Source organism: Danaus plexippus, assembly GCF_018135715.1.
Source record: "Danaus plexippus chromosome 9 unlocalized genomic scaffold, MEX_DaPlex mxdp_26, whole genome shotgun sequence".
Classification (NCBI taxonomy): Eukaryota; Metazoa; Arthropoda; class Insecta; order Lepidoptera; family Nymphalidae; genus Danaus; species Danaus plexippus.
In genome coordinates, this window is record NW_026869848.1 from 2,070,992 (window position 1) to 2,090,292 (window position 19,301).

Genomic DNA, 19,301 nt, shown 5'->3' on the forward strand with positions numbered 1-19,301 from the left:
TATGTAATCCATGACCCGGAATAGAATTTAAGCTGCATATTATCATAATGGTTATCGATTTTACAGTTATGCAAGAGCTTTTAACAGTGTATTACAATATAAAAATATTTAAAACCTCCGAACATATGCGATCGACTGTCTTTTTTTAAACCTAATCGCATGTAACACATAAATAACTGGACGAAAACAAAAAGGTGTGTTCATGTTTAGGTAATGTCGTAAAATATTGACAAACCCGAACCAATTCAATGATAATTATGTCTTAGTTAAAAACAATAGAAAGCTTTAGATCATCCAGAAATAAAATAACTTATCGTTTTATCAATGCGGAGACCTACTTTCTTACTGGAGCACTACATCAAAGCAAGAAAAAAAAAAAGATCTTCCTATAAATCATAGAAACTATGTCTTGACATACTTTTGAGGATTTATTGTTTTTGTTCACTGAAGCAGCTGTCGAAGCAGCCTTGGCGGAATTTAAAACACTGGATTCCGATGCACTCGTATTTAATATCGACCACTACTGATATTTTCAATTCCATGTTAGGCAGTTATTATGTCCTATCTATTTAAGTTGATAAATTTTAAAAGCTGACTTTCTACTTAGGTAATTGTGAATACTGTAATATTATATGTGGGTTATGCCAACATTACACACAGAAATTTTGTTTTATTGTTATCTTATAGTTGGTAGGTCGAAACCTTTGAATTTAAGAAAATTAACAAAATTTTAGTCGATATAAAGAAAGCCGATGCTTTTCTGTCATTATAAGTTTCATCTCCGAAGATAATTTAGGAACAAATTATTATTACTCTCATTATTTTCTACTTTTACTCGACTTATTCTCAAGTGCAATTTACTCAAGTTTTTAATACTAATCTAATCTAATCTTTTTTTAAATAATCCATTTACTTTTATGAAATCTGTTATGATATTTTAGTAACTTTGAAATGAATATTTAAAATATACATATATTCCACATAAATAACTTATCTTAATTTTTAGATAAAAGTTATAAATGTGAGCTAAGCCTATAATTACAAAGTTACCTTATATTCCTTTTTTATAGTAGCCATCGTCGTATAATACATATTGTTTTATATTAAAATATTTTTTTTAAGGAAAAAAAAAAACGATTAATTGTTGCAATTATAAAATTAATTTAAAATTATTAAAAGCTTGTCCAAATCAAATATATATATATATGTATATAAATATACTAAAAAAAAAAAAATAAACTATCCCGATACACCTTATAGACCTATAAGATCCCGAGTACACCTTTTGTTATATAATTTGCATTTACTATACTCATACTGTTACCTTTTATACAAAAGTCTTTGCACTTTTCATATGTTTCAGGCGTGAAAGGACGACGTACATCGTAGTAATAACATCTCTCATTTTATAATGAACACTTTTAATTGATGCAATATCGTCTTTCATGCTTAATAACTATATCGATTATGTGTTATACAACTTATTGATTATAACAAGGAAAGCAGACTGCAACAATTATTTACCATGGATCTGAAATATATATGTTGTTTTCTAACTTAAAAGAAAATCATACCAGTTACTCCCAAATCACAATGGGTTGCTTATAAGCCGGAATAAGGGAATCTTGAGAAACAGTGAACGGTTTTCTAAGTACTTCCCAATAATTCGAATTTGTTTAGCATATATGTATAATTAATTATGAATGTACACAAAGTAAAAAAGAAGATAATCATAGGATATGCTCTTCAGAGCTATATTTGAAAAAAAAAATTCATTAGGGTGGTATATATATTGTAGGAATATGAGAGGGTAGAAGAGAATCAATGTAGGAATATGAGAGGGTAGGAGAGACTCAAACGACATATAAGCAGTTGTCAGAGGACATCAGGGCCCTTTTTCGTTCGTAACGCGCGTTGGTGTGATAGTTTAGTCGTTAGTAGATTTTCGAAGTGTGTTTAAATCTTTCGATTGTATTATATTCGGATTTCATTTAACGATTAGTTTAAATCAAGATAGTTGAAAGTTATTCATTTAGAATTGTTTTTATTTTTGTGTAAATTTAATAAATTTGCAGTGGAATTGTATCGAATGTTATTTTTTAAAAAGTCAATTCTTACCTTGTTTCTAAGATCAGAAGTGCGATACGTACCTTGAGAACCCCGTTTGCAAGGTGGCTCAGTCAACAAGGAAGCTGGACTCATGTATGCGGGGACTACACCGGGTTATGAAGACACTATCACACTGCCGATATGAGCTGCAGATGTTAGCTGGCTCATACGGCAAATCGACTCGAGCAGCTGCGGAATATATGGTCCCGTGGAAGGGAGAATGGACTCCCGATGTGTGTTCTGCTTACTTTGATGGTGAGGTATTTGCCTTATTCTGCCTGAAATTTTGACTAAAACTCCTTTTGAGATTTTATTGAAACTTAATCCCATTGTGTTATTTATTTTAATTTTGTTTTGACACAAATCTCTAAATGTATTGGGGTTAAAGCGAGGAGACATGAGTTACTTGTTACGATGTGAGCGTTTGTCTTGGAGTGTATCGGACACGCTGTATTAGAGGTTAGATCTCTGGGTCTGGGATAGCTGTCTTGGAGTGCATCGGACAGGCTATGCCAGAAGTGGCGCTGTGCCTGGGACAACCGTTTGCCTTGGAGTGCATCGGGCCCGGTTGTCCTAGAAGTGGTGTTGTGTCTGGGATAACCGATTGCCTTGGAGTGCATCGGGCCGGTTATCCCGGAGGGGACGCTTAGGTTGGGATAACCATTTGCCTTGGAGTGCATCGGGCCGGTTATCCTAAGAGGTACGTTGAGCCTGGGATAGCCGTTTACCTTGGAGTGCATCGGGTTCGGTTATCCCAGGAGGGACCATAGGCCTGGGATAATTGTTTATCTTGGAGTGCATCGGATACGTTATCCTGAGGATCTGGTCTCTTGGTTAGGAATTAATTTAGTATGTTCGGAAGCTTGACTTTGATAGTGAGTTGTGTATCGAGCTGTGGTTGTAAAAGATCATGAGTTTATTTATGGGATGTTGGTCGGCCAACATTGCCTGTATCAGATGGTATGTTTTGGAACATGTTTTTATAATAACCTTCACACACACACCAAGTCATGCCTCAAGCAATTCCTTGTGGGTCTCTGACGAGGTGTGAGGGGGCGATCTTCCGACAAGTCCCGCCCCAAGTGGTTGGTTATTGGGATGTTTTACAACCACTTTGTGTGGGCTATGTTTGTTTAGCTCACTTTACATTGACGTTAACCATGATGTTACTGTTGAGTTAAATCAAAAATCGAAAAGATTTCTGCCGTTATATTTCTCAATTTCAGACATAGACAATGAGGGAGAAGAGTTGTGTCATGACGCCAACTTGCCTCCGGAGGTTGACCTGCCTGTGGAGGGGACTGAGCCGCAACCAAGCCCGTCTGGAATGTCAAGACATTCAAAACTGAATACGTCTAGTGCGAATGAAAAAAATTTCCTGCCCTTGGTGCTAATACTACGTTTTGGACGTCAAGAAAGTTAAACACAAAGGAGCCCGGGGACGTGCTCATGTCAGGAAAGGCCGTGTAGGAATATGAGAGGGTAGAAGAGAATCAATGTAGGAATATGAGAGGGTAGGAGAGACTCAAACGACATATAAGCAGTTGTCAGAGGACATCAGGGCCCTTTTTCGTTCGTAACGCGCGTTGGTGTGATAGTTTAGTCGTTAGTAGATTTTCGAAGTGTGTTTAAATCTTTCGATTGTATTATATTCGGATTTCATTTAACGATTAGTTTAAATCAAGATAGTTGAAAGTTATTCATTTAGAATTGTTTTTATTTTTGTGTAAATTTAATAAATTTGCAGTGGAATTGTATCGAATGTTATTTTTTAAAAAGTCAATTCTTACCTTGTTTCTAAGAATATATATTTCTTAATTTGAATTTAAAATAACTCTAGCTTACAGGAAGTATTTTTGTTCATTGAAATGTCGGTATATCGTTTTATTTAAATTTGTATTAAGATTTTGATAACACTACCATGTTTCTATACAGCAGAACAGTTATTAAAGCTAATAAATATGGTCCTCAAGAACGAGAAGGTAAACATTATTAAGTTTATGTCATATTGCTGCTAAAAAGACTTTCTCGAATTAAAACACAAGCTCAAATAATCAGTTAAAATATCAATTTAATGTTGTTAATACACTAACAGTAGATTATATTATTAAAATATTTTTATACAAAATCTAATTTACTTAATATATAATACATAATACAATAATACATAATACTTAATACATAATTATAAATAACTTTAGTATTGTAATGAACAAGTGAACTGCGGAAGAAATTTATAAGGGTATAAAAAAATATTTAACTAGCGTATATTTTAGATATTGCATACTATTTACCTGATAGACGAGAGAACGCACGTATTGAGGAAATATTCGTGACAAAAATATTTATGAAGTTACATCAATTCAGACCAGCAGTGAGATCCAAACATCACTAAAAGTTTTTCTGAAAGTTATAGAAAGAATAAAGTTCTTTCTAAGATTTGTTAAACTTGCCAACTAAATACGCGAATACTTGCCAGGAGTAGTAGCATTGGTTATACAATTTTTGCTGATAAATTAATAATAAATAGTGATGTAATAAAAATGTCATTGCTGATATGCATAGTTCTCGGCTGCAACTCTTTTAACGCGAGCTGAATGGTCATCTTCTCGCAATATAAAAGACTGCCAGGAATTTTGAAGACCTGTCGTTAGTTAGCTATCTACAGGAAATATGTAGGTACCTCTGGTATTTATTACAAATACATATATTAGTATTTTCATCATGTTAGGTAAATAGCAGTGAAAACTATTCTGGCAAATTGTTATGTTAATTTTATTAGATTATGTATTGTTATATAATCTGTGCACAATCTTCTGTGACCTCTCCAGTGCTGCAATAACATTTCGAAAAGGTTCCTTTTCTTTACTATTATAAAGGGTTCTAATTGCAGAGATATACAAAGACTTTTATGCCACATCCTCCATAAACTTATATATGTACTCCGAACACATAAGAGGGAGATAACAAAGGGATTATACTAATTAAAACAAATAGACATGTACGAGTTAAACAAATTATTAAATACAAAAGTCAACAAAACTTCTTTGTCATATTTATAATATTTTGTACATTAAATATACTTTATTCGTGTCTAACCACAAATTCAAATGCGACAGGGCTTTCTAATTTGGATAATACGCTGTGATATATTGATCATACACAACACCATGCTATAGGCCTCTCGCCACGATTAATGAGGGCGCATTTAATATTTTAGCTGTGATACAAACACGGACAGCGCCTCGTTCTACGCTTCCTTAAGTAAATTCTATAAAATTTATACCAATAAATAACATATTAGACGACATTTACATTGCGTTCAACGGTGATTAAATTTTATTTAGCTTAAGAAACGAATACTTCGTCATTATAAACGGACTTAATTGAAATAAACTGTTTTCTATTTGAATAACCCTTGAATATTATAATGCTTTGATTGAGTACCATTTTAACTGTTACCTGGAATTTCATAATATGATTCACATAATATATCTACTGTTATTATTATTGACTTCACTGGAAAAAACTTTGTGTAAAAGAACATTATAGTAGAAATAGATTTATAATAAAACAGATAATAAAAGGTACCGTAACTCTGACAATGTCACGACAGTAACATGTTTTATAAGAAAACGTGTAACTTAATTCGCTACCTAAGTGAAGTTCTGCAACTTTGTGTTGGTTGTCACTTTTATTCCGAGAAATAACATTAAATAGTATCCAGTACATGTCACGTATTTCTTTAAAGTTATTTAATTACCCTTTGTTTTACAAGATACAGACATGATCTGTTGCAAACAATACTCACATAACTAGAATAAGGGCGAAATTTTTCTACTTTTCCAATTACATATTAGTCTGGATTTAAAATATTTTCAACCGACTTCAGAAAAGAAGGAGGTTCTCACTTCGTCTTAATCTCTTTTTATGTATGTTCTCCGATTTATTAGATGTCGCGGGCACACACATTATAGAGACGAATTATTTTCTTTCCTGCTGTTTCATTAAGAAGTATTTGAGCTAGTCTACCCTACGTACCTATTTTATAAATTATAAATACACTAAAAAGCAAGAAATAAAATTATTTTTAAGTTCCAAAGAGCACAAAATTATTTTACACCCAAATACTATTTCCTAATTAGAAAGTATAGAAAAATAAATTTTAAATCTCTGCACAAAAATCGACTAATTTGGACAAACGAACACCATTTTAAAAAAAAAATTATAACCTTATTTAATAATATGTCCTGTTGGCCTGGAGGTTAAAGGACCGCCTCTCATGCGTGAGGGCGCGGGTTCGAAACCTGGCAAGTACCAATGTGATTTTTCATAGTCATATGTACTTTCTAACAGTATTTAGACGCCACTGACGGACGGTGAAGGAAAACATCGTGAGGAAACCTGGACTTATAATTTCAAATTATAAGTTTGAAATCGCCAACCCGTCTTGAGCAAGCGTGGCGATTAATGCTCGAACCTTCTCCATGCGAGAAGAGGCTTATGCTCAGCAGTGGGCTTCCGATAGGCTGATGATGATGATGATGATGAATACTTAACTAAATATATACAAGTTCTCGTTATCAATTCGCCTATTGTAGTCGGTGCCTAAGATTTACAGCTAAAAGGGTAAAATTTCTTAGTAAATGGAATAATCGCAGGTTAATATCACTATTGGTGACTAAATATCGCTACTAGTATTATTGTATTATTAATTAGTTTTGAAACTGAGTGAAGCCCCTATCTATACTGCTCCATACGACGTCTGTCTATTACGATATCATTATTTCTTTGAGGAATATTCGATCGTAGCTATATCTTATGTCTTATTTGTGTTAAGAATAAATGAAATTCTATATAAAATATTACTAGATATACAGAAATTCAAAAATGTTCAACCAATTTTAATAATAAATATAAATTCATACCTACTGTAATTTGTAAATTTGAGTTTCGCTTTTGAACAAAACGCGTTTTAAATAACAATTACTGTAAATAATTACAGTAGTTTGTTTGCTAAAAGTTAATGTGATGCTGTAAAATGTTTTGTAATGTGTTTTAGGTTATACTCGTATTTATACTGAAATGCATATTGTGTGATCTTTTTTTTAAAACAAAATACTTGTTAATATAAAACGATGAAAAAATTCTTACCATTGAAGTGGAAATTATATATGAATACAGATTAAAAAATATAGACGGTAAAGACCTTAGGAATATCTTTCAATAACGGATAGCATTTACTCTCTCTTAATTGAATACTAAAAACGGTAACCCTGTGGGTGATCTGAGTTAGTGTCGTCTTGAACGAACCCACCCATTAATATGAATCCGAAACCATTCAGTTTCCTGTCCAGAAAATACTTGATACATGGTTATTATCCCGCTAATGGTTATAGACCATGTCAACAATTAATTCCGAAAACAATACGATAATTTGTAAAACAACAAATAAACAATTTATAAACAAGATATAAAATTAATTTATCGTCATACATTTTTAAAACCGAAATCAGGTTATTTTAAATAATTCGTTATTCTTTTTCGTTTGTGCTGAAATGGAATAAAAAAAATATATTTTAAGATTTTAATATCATTGTCCGATGTCCGATTGTCCGATGCGGTAAAAATTTTTATGTATAAAAATTTACTATGTACTAAAACAAAGCATATTTTATAACACCCTTATGGATATTTAGATTATTTTAGAAGTTGCTATTTTTCTACATTGGTTTCTTTAAAACGTTTCAAATGAAAATAGCTTTGACAAATATCAGTTATTATTACTTTTTGACCCGAACTGCCAATCATTTACGAAACGGATAAGAATATGGATCTAATAAAGCGATTATGTAGATAATATTTAAATGACCGAACCGAACTCTTTCAAAACATGTCACGCCTAATAAAAGTATCGAAATAACAACTGTGAATTTACTTCACTTAATCCATGGTTGTGAGTGTCAGACTAACGTCAATTTAATACGATCTCGCTCAGTGAAGCCAGTTTCCAATGCTTTTAGGTATATTATGTTACCAGGATTCATAATGCGATTAAAACGGTTCTATGGACGGGTTGCCATGTGAATAATTTTATAGTTTAATATTGCTTTAGTATTAATCTTATCTCAGTCTTAAGAGATTCGATTATAGCAGTAGGGTTTCATCAACCGTCATGGGAATAAAAAGTACTTTAAACGAGTTTATTAATAGTTTGTTGCTAATGTATGATTAAAAATTGTCCACATTTTATTATACTTTATATAAATATACTTGATATAATGTTGATATATTAAATATTGTTCGAGAATAATAATCATACAAACGACTCTTCTGGGAAGAAAAGCTCTTATTGGTTTTCCTAGAAACAATAGCTAAGAAACTCTAGATTTTTATTTGAGAACTTAAGGTTATCTTAAATACAGTGACATTATACATACCTCTACAATATACAGAGATCAGATCAATGTCAGTTAACATACAAATAAATTGAATAATGACAGCGTCGCGGACGTCACCAATCAGTTGATTGGCGCAAGTGCCGATAAGTGGTCCGAGTAATGTATATGCTTGATTCGAAAATATACGGCATCCTAAAGAAAAATAACACACCGTACTTGAAATTATAAATCCTAACGTATGAAGCGAGTAGAAGTATAAAGTCTCATACTCTCCCACACAAATCTGTTGAACAGAATTCTATAACCTTGACAAACAATAATGTTCGTCAAAAATATAGTTGATATAAACATTTATTGACATTATTTATTAATAATACCTGTATTACCGAATATATGTAAATGAAAAAACTGTTGCTATTATATTTTTATTACATTATGTATAATTAATAACTTCAGATAATTCCTCTAACACTCACTATGGTTTTAGTCAAAAGCATTTCTCATTTAAGCACAATGCATTTAAAATCTTTGCCTGTTTGTAATTTATACTAAAACTTAAAGGTGAATCTCACTTTCAAGGACATTTCGTTTTAATAACATACATATAAACGCATGAACAAGTTGGATTTCACATCGTCACTACAAAACAAGTTATGACAAGACCTCATATTATTGGAACATCAAAAATGATTTCATATTTGAAGCGTGTTCGCGATTAGATAATTAAAATTTCTGAACGCGTGTCAAATGTTTTCCCATTGAAACTGTTGAACCTGATACACAGACGAATCTGAAGGTGACATTTTTGTTTTTATTTCTTATGTAACAATAAAATTATAGTCAGGTCCACGGACGGTAACAAATTAATTTAAATTAATAAATTGTAACTCTGATTCGTAACTTTAAAATTACAAATACATTTAATCGGCTCTATGTCTGACCATTAAGTACATATTTAGAACAGACAAGGTATTTAGCATGCGCTACTAAACTTTCTCCCAGAACGACAAATAATAATCATTAATAATCCCAGAAGCTTGTTCACGGTTGGTTGTATTAAAATTTTCAACTTAAAAGCCATTCAACTTAAAAGCAACGTCTAAACGGTTATTATTCCCACGATTAGCGTGTGTGATGCTCATTTCTAGCTTCCGCAATTAGCAATGGGCTCACTTTCTAACTGCTGTTATGATCTGAGACACATCCGGAGACAACCCGTGCAAACTCTTATACCGTTACACTATGCAAATAATATTTTACCGATGTATAAGAGATCTTCATTTTAATTAAATACATTGAGAACTTAGCACCATAATTAAATACTTAATCGGAGTATAATCGACGCATGGATTGAGAATTCTTTTTAATACACAGGAAATTGGTTGTGGGCTTATATATTTTAATTAAAAGTAACACCGTTAACCGCACCTGTGACTTACATTAGTTATAAACGTATTGAATATAATTAAAATTTCAGAAATGATTTATAACAAGAACAATTTTAATTTACTTTGTTATGAATGTGTGTGTATATATACAATTATCAAGTTTATTATCATCTAAAAATAGAAGGGGCAAGATACATTTTAGGAACTCCGCATCAGGCTTCTTAATTAATGAAAAAAATCATGAAAAGATCGATAAATGTGACCATAACAGAAAATTTACCGATTTCACGCTGGGATGGAAGATCTTCTGAAATTTTATAATTCGCCGTCAATCACGACGCTTCAAGAATTTTACACCTATTACCCCGCTCGAACGAAATTAAATACATCTAAGCTAATTTCATTACCTCTCGGAGCAAGGAAACCGTGCTTCCTATCTCGAATGAGAATATAAGATAGAACTCGCTTTAAATTCCAAGAAAAGATTAAGATATATCTGGCATAAAAAGCAAAACTGAATGTAAACTGAAAAGCATAAAATTAAATTTTTATTGAAACACTAAATGTAGAATTAAAATTCATTATATGACTAGGAGTTGCAACTACGGCCTATAAAATACCGAGCACTAGTATTTTTTATTCCAATTCAAGTGAAGTATCTCAACATTGCTGTAATATTATTATCATAACTATATGAATTTAAATGACTTATAAAATTACAAAATACTATTAAAATTAGATTAAAATCTTAGCCTCCAAGAAAAATAATTTGTAATAAACCACCTATAAAGATAATTAATAATAAAGACATGGACACAGTATTATAATAAACAAATTTAATTATTCGCTCTATCGACGGGCATTACGTAACACCAATTTTAATAATCGCTTTTTTTATACATTGAATAAAAAATGATTATTAAAGCAACGATTTTTTTTAAAAGTGCACCATACAAAATGCATCCATCGATGAAGGTAACAATTACTTGAGCTATTGACACGGGTGTCGCTGCCGGCGGTTGCGCAGGCGGCAGACAGGCGCACGCGCAGGTAGGCCTAGCGAGAGTGAAAAAGACAGAATCACCGGAACTCTCGCTCCCAGCACGTGGTGGGGCTACGAGGAGGCGCGGGTGTACCGCCTGTGCTACATTTTTATTTAGTTTGTAACCGCTCTTTGTCGAATACGTACAGCTTATTTGAACTTTGAATAGTGTTTCGATAACAAAGTGCAACAGATGAGTGACAAAGTGTTAGGACTAAGCCTGTGTACTAGGCTGTATGATTTCAAAAAGCTTTGGGATGGGTGGGCGTAAGATAATCAAAGCTGCAGCTTTGCTGATAGCATTGGGTTACAGCAGTTTACTTGTTTATCAAGGCGGAGTTAATTTCAACTTCCAGGAAAGTCGGTCAGTGCAAGTGGCTGATTTATCCATAGAACCCATCACTAAAACAACTGTATTAGACAGTGGTCTGAACAAAAACATAACGCTAGATGATATTTTTATCAGTGTTAAGACAACAAAACATTATCAGTACACCCGGTTGCCAATAATATTGAAGACATGGTTCCAATTAGCGAAGGATCAGGTAAGCGTAGATTTCGTACTTATCTATTTAGCATTAAAATGGAAATTTTGACGTAATTCACATTCGATTTGTTTTATAATAATAATAATATAGTAATATGCGATTTGTATTTGGAAATAATATGATGACAAATTAATTTTTAATATACATGTTCTCTTATTAGTTTTATTATTTATATTTATATTATTGCAAGCATACTTTTTATTATTATTATTGAAATTAATCGTTTTATATACCATACGTCGTCGTCGAAGATATGTTTTTATTTCATTTAAATCACTTCACTTGTGTAAATATATAAGGATTATTACAGAAGAAACATAAAGATCGTTTTGTGAATGATAATCTTCTCTTGAAAGCAAATTTTATAAATTTGAGTTCAAAATAATATAAAAATATTTAAAATAGCATTAATTCAAGTTACTTTTAACAAAACTTCTTATAATAGGTGAAAAAAAGTAATTACCTTCATTTTATATAGCAAGCAATAAAGATAAACCTGTCTCCATCGTCCCAGAACGCTCCCTACGAGAAACAAACATCTGCCAAAATGACTCCATGTAAAACCTGATATCTATAATATACATTATACTCAACAGACTTGTCTAACAAGTCATCTCGAAAATTTAACGAACACTCTCCTGATAAAATTTTTACCGACAATTTTTTTTTATTGGGTCCAGATTTATGAATAGTTAATCGGTATTCAATACAAATATTTTTGAAACGTTTTTTTGCATTGTAACTGATGGGCACCATTTTTTTCATAAATTTAAAACTTCAAACAAGCAGCTAAAAGTACTCGTCACTACACTCCGTATTGTTTTTATATATAATAATAAATATTTAATCCAATGGGTTCCGTTATTTATGATTTAAAAGGCTAAACTATTATAAAATAAAAAAATATATATTACGAAAAACAGAAATAATACAAGTGCAGACAAATTTCAAGTACCATTTTATTATACGACCTTGAATTATACAAGTCAGCTTTATAGACGAAATAGTATGTCCTAGTGTAATTACGATACTACATTAATTTGCTTCTTATAAAATGTACGGGTAATATATGAATGGGTGACATGAAATCATAGTTATACAAAACTATATAACTGTATAATTATAACATAGTTGTTATACAAAACTTCATTACAACTATATAATTAGACAATGCTGGTAAAATCTGAACTAAGAATCAAGTAGATATCGAACTAAAATCGTGTTCAATAGTGATTCGTTGTTTCCCAAATCTGGAGCGAGCATAATCGACCGTTAATCCGGCTCGCAGGACCATAAATAACTATTGTACGAGCCCTGCGCTTGCGCAGCGCGTGGCACGAACGCGCGCCAGCCACGTGACTGGATTGTTGCCCTGCTTTTCTCCTTTTGTATAAAAACTCTATCGAATATTTATCTTATTGTACTTCTTGAATAGAACATTAATTTCCATGGTTTAGTATTACACATCTATCATAGTTTATGTATAAAATTGTTTTACTTAGAAGTTCGATTTTTAAACACACAAAAATTTGGCGAAAATAGACAAAAGCAGTGCCTACCTAGTAAGTTGTGGGGTAATTTTCATTACTTACCACGGCAATACATTTTGTACAGAATAATTTTATATAAATTTTGTATCCATGGTACCAGAAAGTCAAAACAAAACCTCATTCGTTGAAGTGAGTCATTTCCGCAGATCATATCTTATCTTATCAGAAATTGGTTTTGTATTTAACCTGTTACATTCTGTGAGTCTTTTGTATTGACTGTTTAAATTACTATTGTGTTTTGACAAAAATGTTAAATTATTTAAAATTATCATATTAATTAATTTTTTAATATAAATTATAATTTCAATAAATTGTTTTAACATTTCCAACAATGACCAACTCATACTTTTAGATAGCACACACGCATGTGAATGAATGTAAAGGTGATATTAAATAAATGTAAATGCATTCTGCGTATCCCTCTCGAATCACGTTTATCGTTTATAATTTTTATTTAATAAAAGAATATAGTAAATCGCTTTGAAACAAAGACTAGGTGCTTAAAAAAAATTTTTGGACAGACATTTTGAAAGTATATAATCCAACCGGCTACTTATATATTGGCTTGCTTCTTTTAGAAACTTTATTCTTATTAATATTAAATATTTCCATAAAACAGACATTCAAATTTTTTATTGCAAAACTTCCCGTTGCCGTCTTTTTACTTTTCATTATAATAACTGGCTGGAATCATTAAAGATATGGTAACCTATGTATTATGCATTTTTATTGCAAATAGAAATGTATGTTTTCGAAATTAAGCTCTTTTTTCAAAATTTTACCTACATGAAAATCTGATCACGGTATACCTGTTCAGGTGTGAATGGTATTCCGTAAACGATATTGAAATTATTAGCTAATTATTCGCATCCCTTATCGTGAATATGCTTTTCTAATTAATTGTGCTCAAAAAACAAAACCTGTTGTTTATCTGAATATACATAAGTATTCTGCTGTCGAATTACGATTGTATTACTTGTGAAAATTGTTCGAACATTTATATTACTATGAGTTAGAACGGTCAACCAAAATTCCTTCAGTACCGATGTTATTCATCCAAAAATAACCGAAAAGTTTTATGGAGACGATTTATAGATAACTGGAAAGCTGTTGGTCTTAAGTTAATTTCCAAATTTTTAATATCTGCACAAGTTATCCTGATCTAAACTTTGTCTTCAGAAGATAAACAGTGCACATAAAAGAATATTTTATATATATATAAAACACATAGCACATAAATATAAACATGTTCATTTTTGTTTGAACTAAGTTGTTCTAAATTTTACGAAGTATCCTTACAAATTAAAATTCATATTTTTATTAACGAATGGTCGCTTATTTGTTTTTAATCGACATCTCGATATTGTCGTGCTGTTAATTTCTGTTATTATAAAAATACCTAATTTAAAGAAGCTTTGTATATTTCTTTAATTATATCCTTTGTTTCAGACGTGGTTCTTCACAGACACTGATAATCAACAGCAACAAAACCAAACAAGTGAGTATTGTTTCTTTCTTTGTCAGAATATTTATTTTCCATTTTATATTTTTCCCACCACGTAAATATATAACTGTGCTCTCGAATTTGGTTTATAAATTTTAAGAAAGCTTGTTACATTTCGGTACAAATTACGACAGTTGTAAACTGTTGTTTTGGTTGTCATTTAGAAATATCTGTCGTTTTCTTGGTACGCTGGCAAACTCGAATGTTTATCTGAAAAGTTGAATCGTTGAGTAACTTTCATGTTGTTGAACAACATCAGAATGAATTCTAAATTGCTACATATAAATTTACGGGGATGAAAATTTCTGGTCTCATTTTAAGATTTCATTAATCGGAATTGTATAATAATAAAAAATATATTGTATTAAATCTACTATAATCTTTAAAGCTCTTTGGGGAAAGCTTAAAATAGTTTTCTGTTTTTTGTCAGATGGTCACATGGTCAACACGAAGTGCTCGGCATCACATCAACGCAAACACCTTTGTTGCAAAATGTCAGTTGAATATGATCACTTTCTAGAAAGCGGTAAAAAGTAAGTAAAATTTAAAAAAAAATCTTAAGTTACTAAATGTATTTAAGTCTTAAGTTATATCATATATATAAATATTACCCCGATTTCGGGAATCGAAAATATTCGTTTGCTTATATATAGATACCTACTTAAAGTATATTCTTTGTATGCGTACTACAGACATTATATTTACAATAGGTACTTCATAAGAGATCATTAACGTATTAAAAATAAGAAAGAAAAATAGACAAAATATTTATTTTTTATTTGTATCAATTTAAAATAAGTCTCAGGGAAATATCGTTTGAAAATTTACTTCATTATGTTTGGAAACAACATTTGCTTAAAAGCTAGTAATTAAGCTAACTGTATTCTTACAAATATTTTTATTCAAACACTCTTTAATCTCTTAGATCATTTAATTATGATGAAATTTACGGCAATTATAACGCAATTAAACTAAAATTTATACACGCATTGTGACAGCGTGATGAATCTTGATTCATAAAGGCTATAATTATTATATAAGTGTATACTGTATAATTAACAAAGACAAATGTGTTGTACTGAATGTGGCCAAGACAGACTTAATCAATCAAAAGTAATTATATTATTATTAGACCTTGATCTGTGCTTTTTCGCTTGATGTTGGCCCAAAGGCGTTGCTAATTATCAGATCTCATACAATCATTACATTTACACGTGTATAGTCTTTATTTTCAAGAGAAGAATCTACTTTTTTACAAATTTAATGTCTTATATGTAATAGACACAAACAAATTTATTCATATGTAATACGTTTTTTAAAATATTTATTTTATTTTGTGTTTGTAATATGTGAGTTAAAAATAGTTTCCCGTACCGTATAAACGGTTCGTCAGTAACGTATAGACTGATTGGATTCCATTGTCAACTCAAACATCTGGATCGAGTGCTTTTTTTGTTTTAAGTAAAAACAAGACGCTCTTAACTTCTGTTTTTAGAAGCTTGTCCGGTAAATAATAAACATGGTCCATTGTTTGACGACGCTAATGACCGGCGCATCGGATACGACTGGCTTTAAATAAATCACCTCAAATTGTTTGATTATTAATGACTGTAATAATTTATAGCTATTTCATGTGATTAATTGTGAGGCCAACATTTAAAATATTAAAATTTTGATTGATATCAAAATATTTCTTATGAAGTTCACGTGAAGATTTATATATTGTATTTTAACTGAATGTATGTAAAATAGGCATAGATAGAGAGGGGGTTAGAGTTTTTATGTACCGAAAATAGACAAGGACTTTTGACGACTATCTCTGTGTCGAGCATCTCAACCGTTCTACCTGTATTATTTGCTATGTTATCTTTGAATCTTTTCAACCAACAGTGTCATGGGTTTTTAAGTCGGGACGAAGTCATATTTAAACAAATAACACAAGTTAATGGTTTTTTGAGAACAAGTCCAATATTATTACGAACTCACAATGATTTTCACGCGTTTATTTGAATAGAAATAAAAACTCATCCTCCTACCGCTATTTTTATTATGATAAGATCTTAGTTTTGTTCTCATGGACCTTTGTTTAGTTTCAACATTGAATTAATATCCTCAAAAACTTTATTCTCTGCTTTAGAAAATAAAGGTAACAATATTAAAAGGGAATATTATGATATAAAATATCAATCATCATGTTTTTATCTTAAAGTTAAGTTATATCTGGATATCAAAAGTATATTTCTTGTAATGCTATTAGAACAAATCCAGTTTTGACCTTTTACATGATTGTGAATGTTCAACTAAGCCAGGACAATTAAAGTCACGACTTCTCTACTCTATTCTGTAACTTTTATATTTTTTGCTATTTTTTATAAGGTGAACGTTTTGAATTCGGTTAGAATTGATTTACTCATAAATATTAAATTTAAATGCTTGCTTTATTCATAAAATGCATCCAAAGAATATTAAACGGTTTAATATACAGATAATGAAACAACCTAAATTACTTAAGTGCAAGTCTGATACGATGGAAATTGGATCCCTGTTATGACTTAGCAAAGCAGTCATTTGTCGTACGCCATCTTGCAATATGTGGTCTCGCTTGCGCAGCCGCAGCTCCTGTTATTTGCGCAAACCGTAATGTCAGTAAATTATACCACAGGACTAATTATTATTGGCACTCGAAGTAAATCTTGAGAAATAATTTATACAATGTACAACCTACAATCAAGTAATTATCTATATTTGAACCCTTCCAATTACGAATGTATTGAAATATGGCTCAGCTCTTTTATTCTATTTAAGAACGCTCATTACAAATATGGAATTCGTAATTTATCCTAAAGTATTTATTCATCACATTTATAGGGTTTAGCGCTTCAGTGAAATGTACAATTTTGTTATCTAGTAAAATTAGGTATACAGATCAAAGTCCTGCGTTGCTTTTCCATTCTCTAGTGTTTACGCAGTGATAATTGTTCTTCCCTGTTGTTCCTTCTTTATAATTTAACTTTGGATAAACTACCTGTGATAATTTTACAACATTGTTTTGATGTTAGATGGTTCTGTCATTTCGATGATGACAACTATGTGAACGTGCCTCGTTTGGTCAGCGTGCTTCAAACTTATAACCATCAAGAAGACTGGTATCTAGGGAGAACATCTGTATATGAACCAGTCAAGATTTATAAGAAACCGACTAATCAGGTATAATTTTAAAATAGTTTATATAGTTGATTCCATATGTATTAATACTAATGTTATTATCATTTCGAACTTAATATTTCACGTTTAATGTACCATTACATTAAATTCAAATTTACATAGTGTAGCAAAATATCAATTATAATGATGTTACAAAACGCTGCTCGCCAGCTATTTACCGACAAACGTTTACCAACAGCCGAAGACTAATTTAATTAACGTTTTGTTTTAGTTACTATTTTCATTTTGGTTTGCTACGGGCGGTGCCGGATTTTGTGTTAGCCGAAGTTTGGCTTTGAAAATGTTACCAGTGGCAAGGTACGTTGCTTTAATTGAATAAAACATTTTTGATCATTGAAAATATACAGTTAATAATTATATTATAAATAATCAAATTTAATTTTTGCAGCGGTGGCAGATTTATAAGTATATGTGAAGGTATTAGGTTACCGGACGACGTTTCTATGGGATTTATAATAGGTATTTTTTTTATATATGATTCTTGTTTTTATTTCGTTATCTTTTAAAATAATGCGGATTCATATTGAAATAAAAATCATTCTAGAACATCTTATGAAGAAGAATCTGACTTTGGTGCCGGAATTTCATTCTCATTTGGAACAAATGAAACTCTTGATGTCGGAAAGTTTCCGTGACCAGATATCGTTCAGTTACTCCAAAACGAAGAACGTTTGGAATGTTATCAACGTACCAGGTTTTGATTCCAGATACGATCCTACGAGGTAAGTTTCTTTAATTGTCCCGTAATCTGTAAACACTTATAATACAATTCATATGTAATAAAAAATACCAGTACATTTCGTCAGTGTCCTAAATAAAACAACCTTTTATTACTACCATCAGACGCCACATTACAATTTCTATTGTTTGAACATACCTCAAGTGAAATATCATTTGTTTCAGGTTCCTTTCACTGCATTGTTTCCTTTTCCCTCATTTCAAATTTTGTCCGAGGTAAAAGCTCTTAAAAATTTAAATAGATTATTCAATATATTTTTACATTCCGTATATTTTTATATTAGTAGGTGCAATACAATATATATGCGATTACGAATAGGTTGTGATATTAATGTAATCAACAATTTTTGGTTAAAAATGTCAGTTTATATCGAAAACAAAGCATCACACCTAGCTTGAATGCCTTATAAAATCCTAACTGTGATATTAGATTAAATATAATTCTAAGTTGTGTTTATATAGCTAATAAATATATATTTAAACTCATTCAGTCAAATGTTATGCTGTTGTTTTATAATAAGTTGTTTATTAAATAAACAATTGTAAATTGGATATTACTTTTATTATTATTGTCTGTTCCCTTTTTTAAATGTTATGTAATTTATTTATTTCAATTACGACAAAAACTATCAACGTTCAAAATTTCACCCAGATCGATAAAACTTTTTGTCAATATCAGTCCAAATCTTTGCATATGAATAAACTCAACACAAAATATTTTTTATAGAACACGCGAGCCAGCATCAGATTAAAAAGTGTTCTCAAAATAAGAATGTTTGCCATCTCAAATTACCGA

The 19,301-nt window shown here is 31.0% G+C and overlaps 1 protein-coding gene across 1 annotated transcript; it reads left to right on the forward strand.

Moving 5' to 3' along the window:
• Nucleotides 1-11,042: 11,042 nt before the first annotated feature.
• On the forward strand, nucleotides 11,043-19,057 carry LOC116767578 (fringe glycosyltransferase). The gene is made up of 8 exons (XM_032657966.2): nucleotides 11,043-11,485; nucleotides 14,488-14,536; nucleotides 14,973-15,075; nucleotides 17,602-17,749; nucleotides 17,979-18,064; nucleotides 18,156-18,226; nucleotides 18,312-18,489; nucleotides 18,671-19,057. The coding sequence occupies exons 1-8, from the start codon at nucleotides 11,177-11,179 to the stop codon at nucleotides 18,723-18,725; spliced, it is 999 nt and encodes a 332-aa protein (XP_032513857.2). The 5' UTR covers nucleotides 11,043-11,176; the 3' UTR covers nucleotides 18,726-19,057.
• The last annotated feature ends 244 nt before the right edge of the window (nucleotides 19,058-19,301 follow it).

Coding starts and splice junctions, on each gene's coding strand:
- LOC116767578 (XM_032657966.2), top strand. CDS start 11,177: ATGATTTCAAAAAGCTTTGGGATGGGTGGGCGTAAGATAATCAAAGCT. Junction 11,486..14,487: donor TCCAATTAGCGAAGGATCAG/GTAAGCGTAGAT, acceptor CCTTTGTTTCAG/ACGTGGTTCTTCACAGACAC. Junction 18,227..18,311: donor TTCTATGGGATTTATAATAG/GTATTTTTTTTA, acceptor AAATCATTCTAG/AACATCTTATGAAGAAGAAT.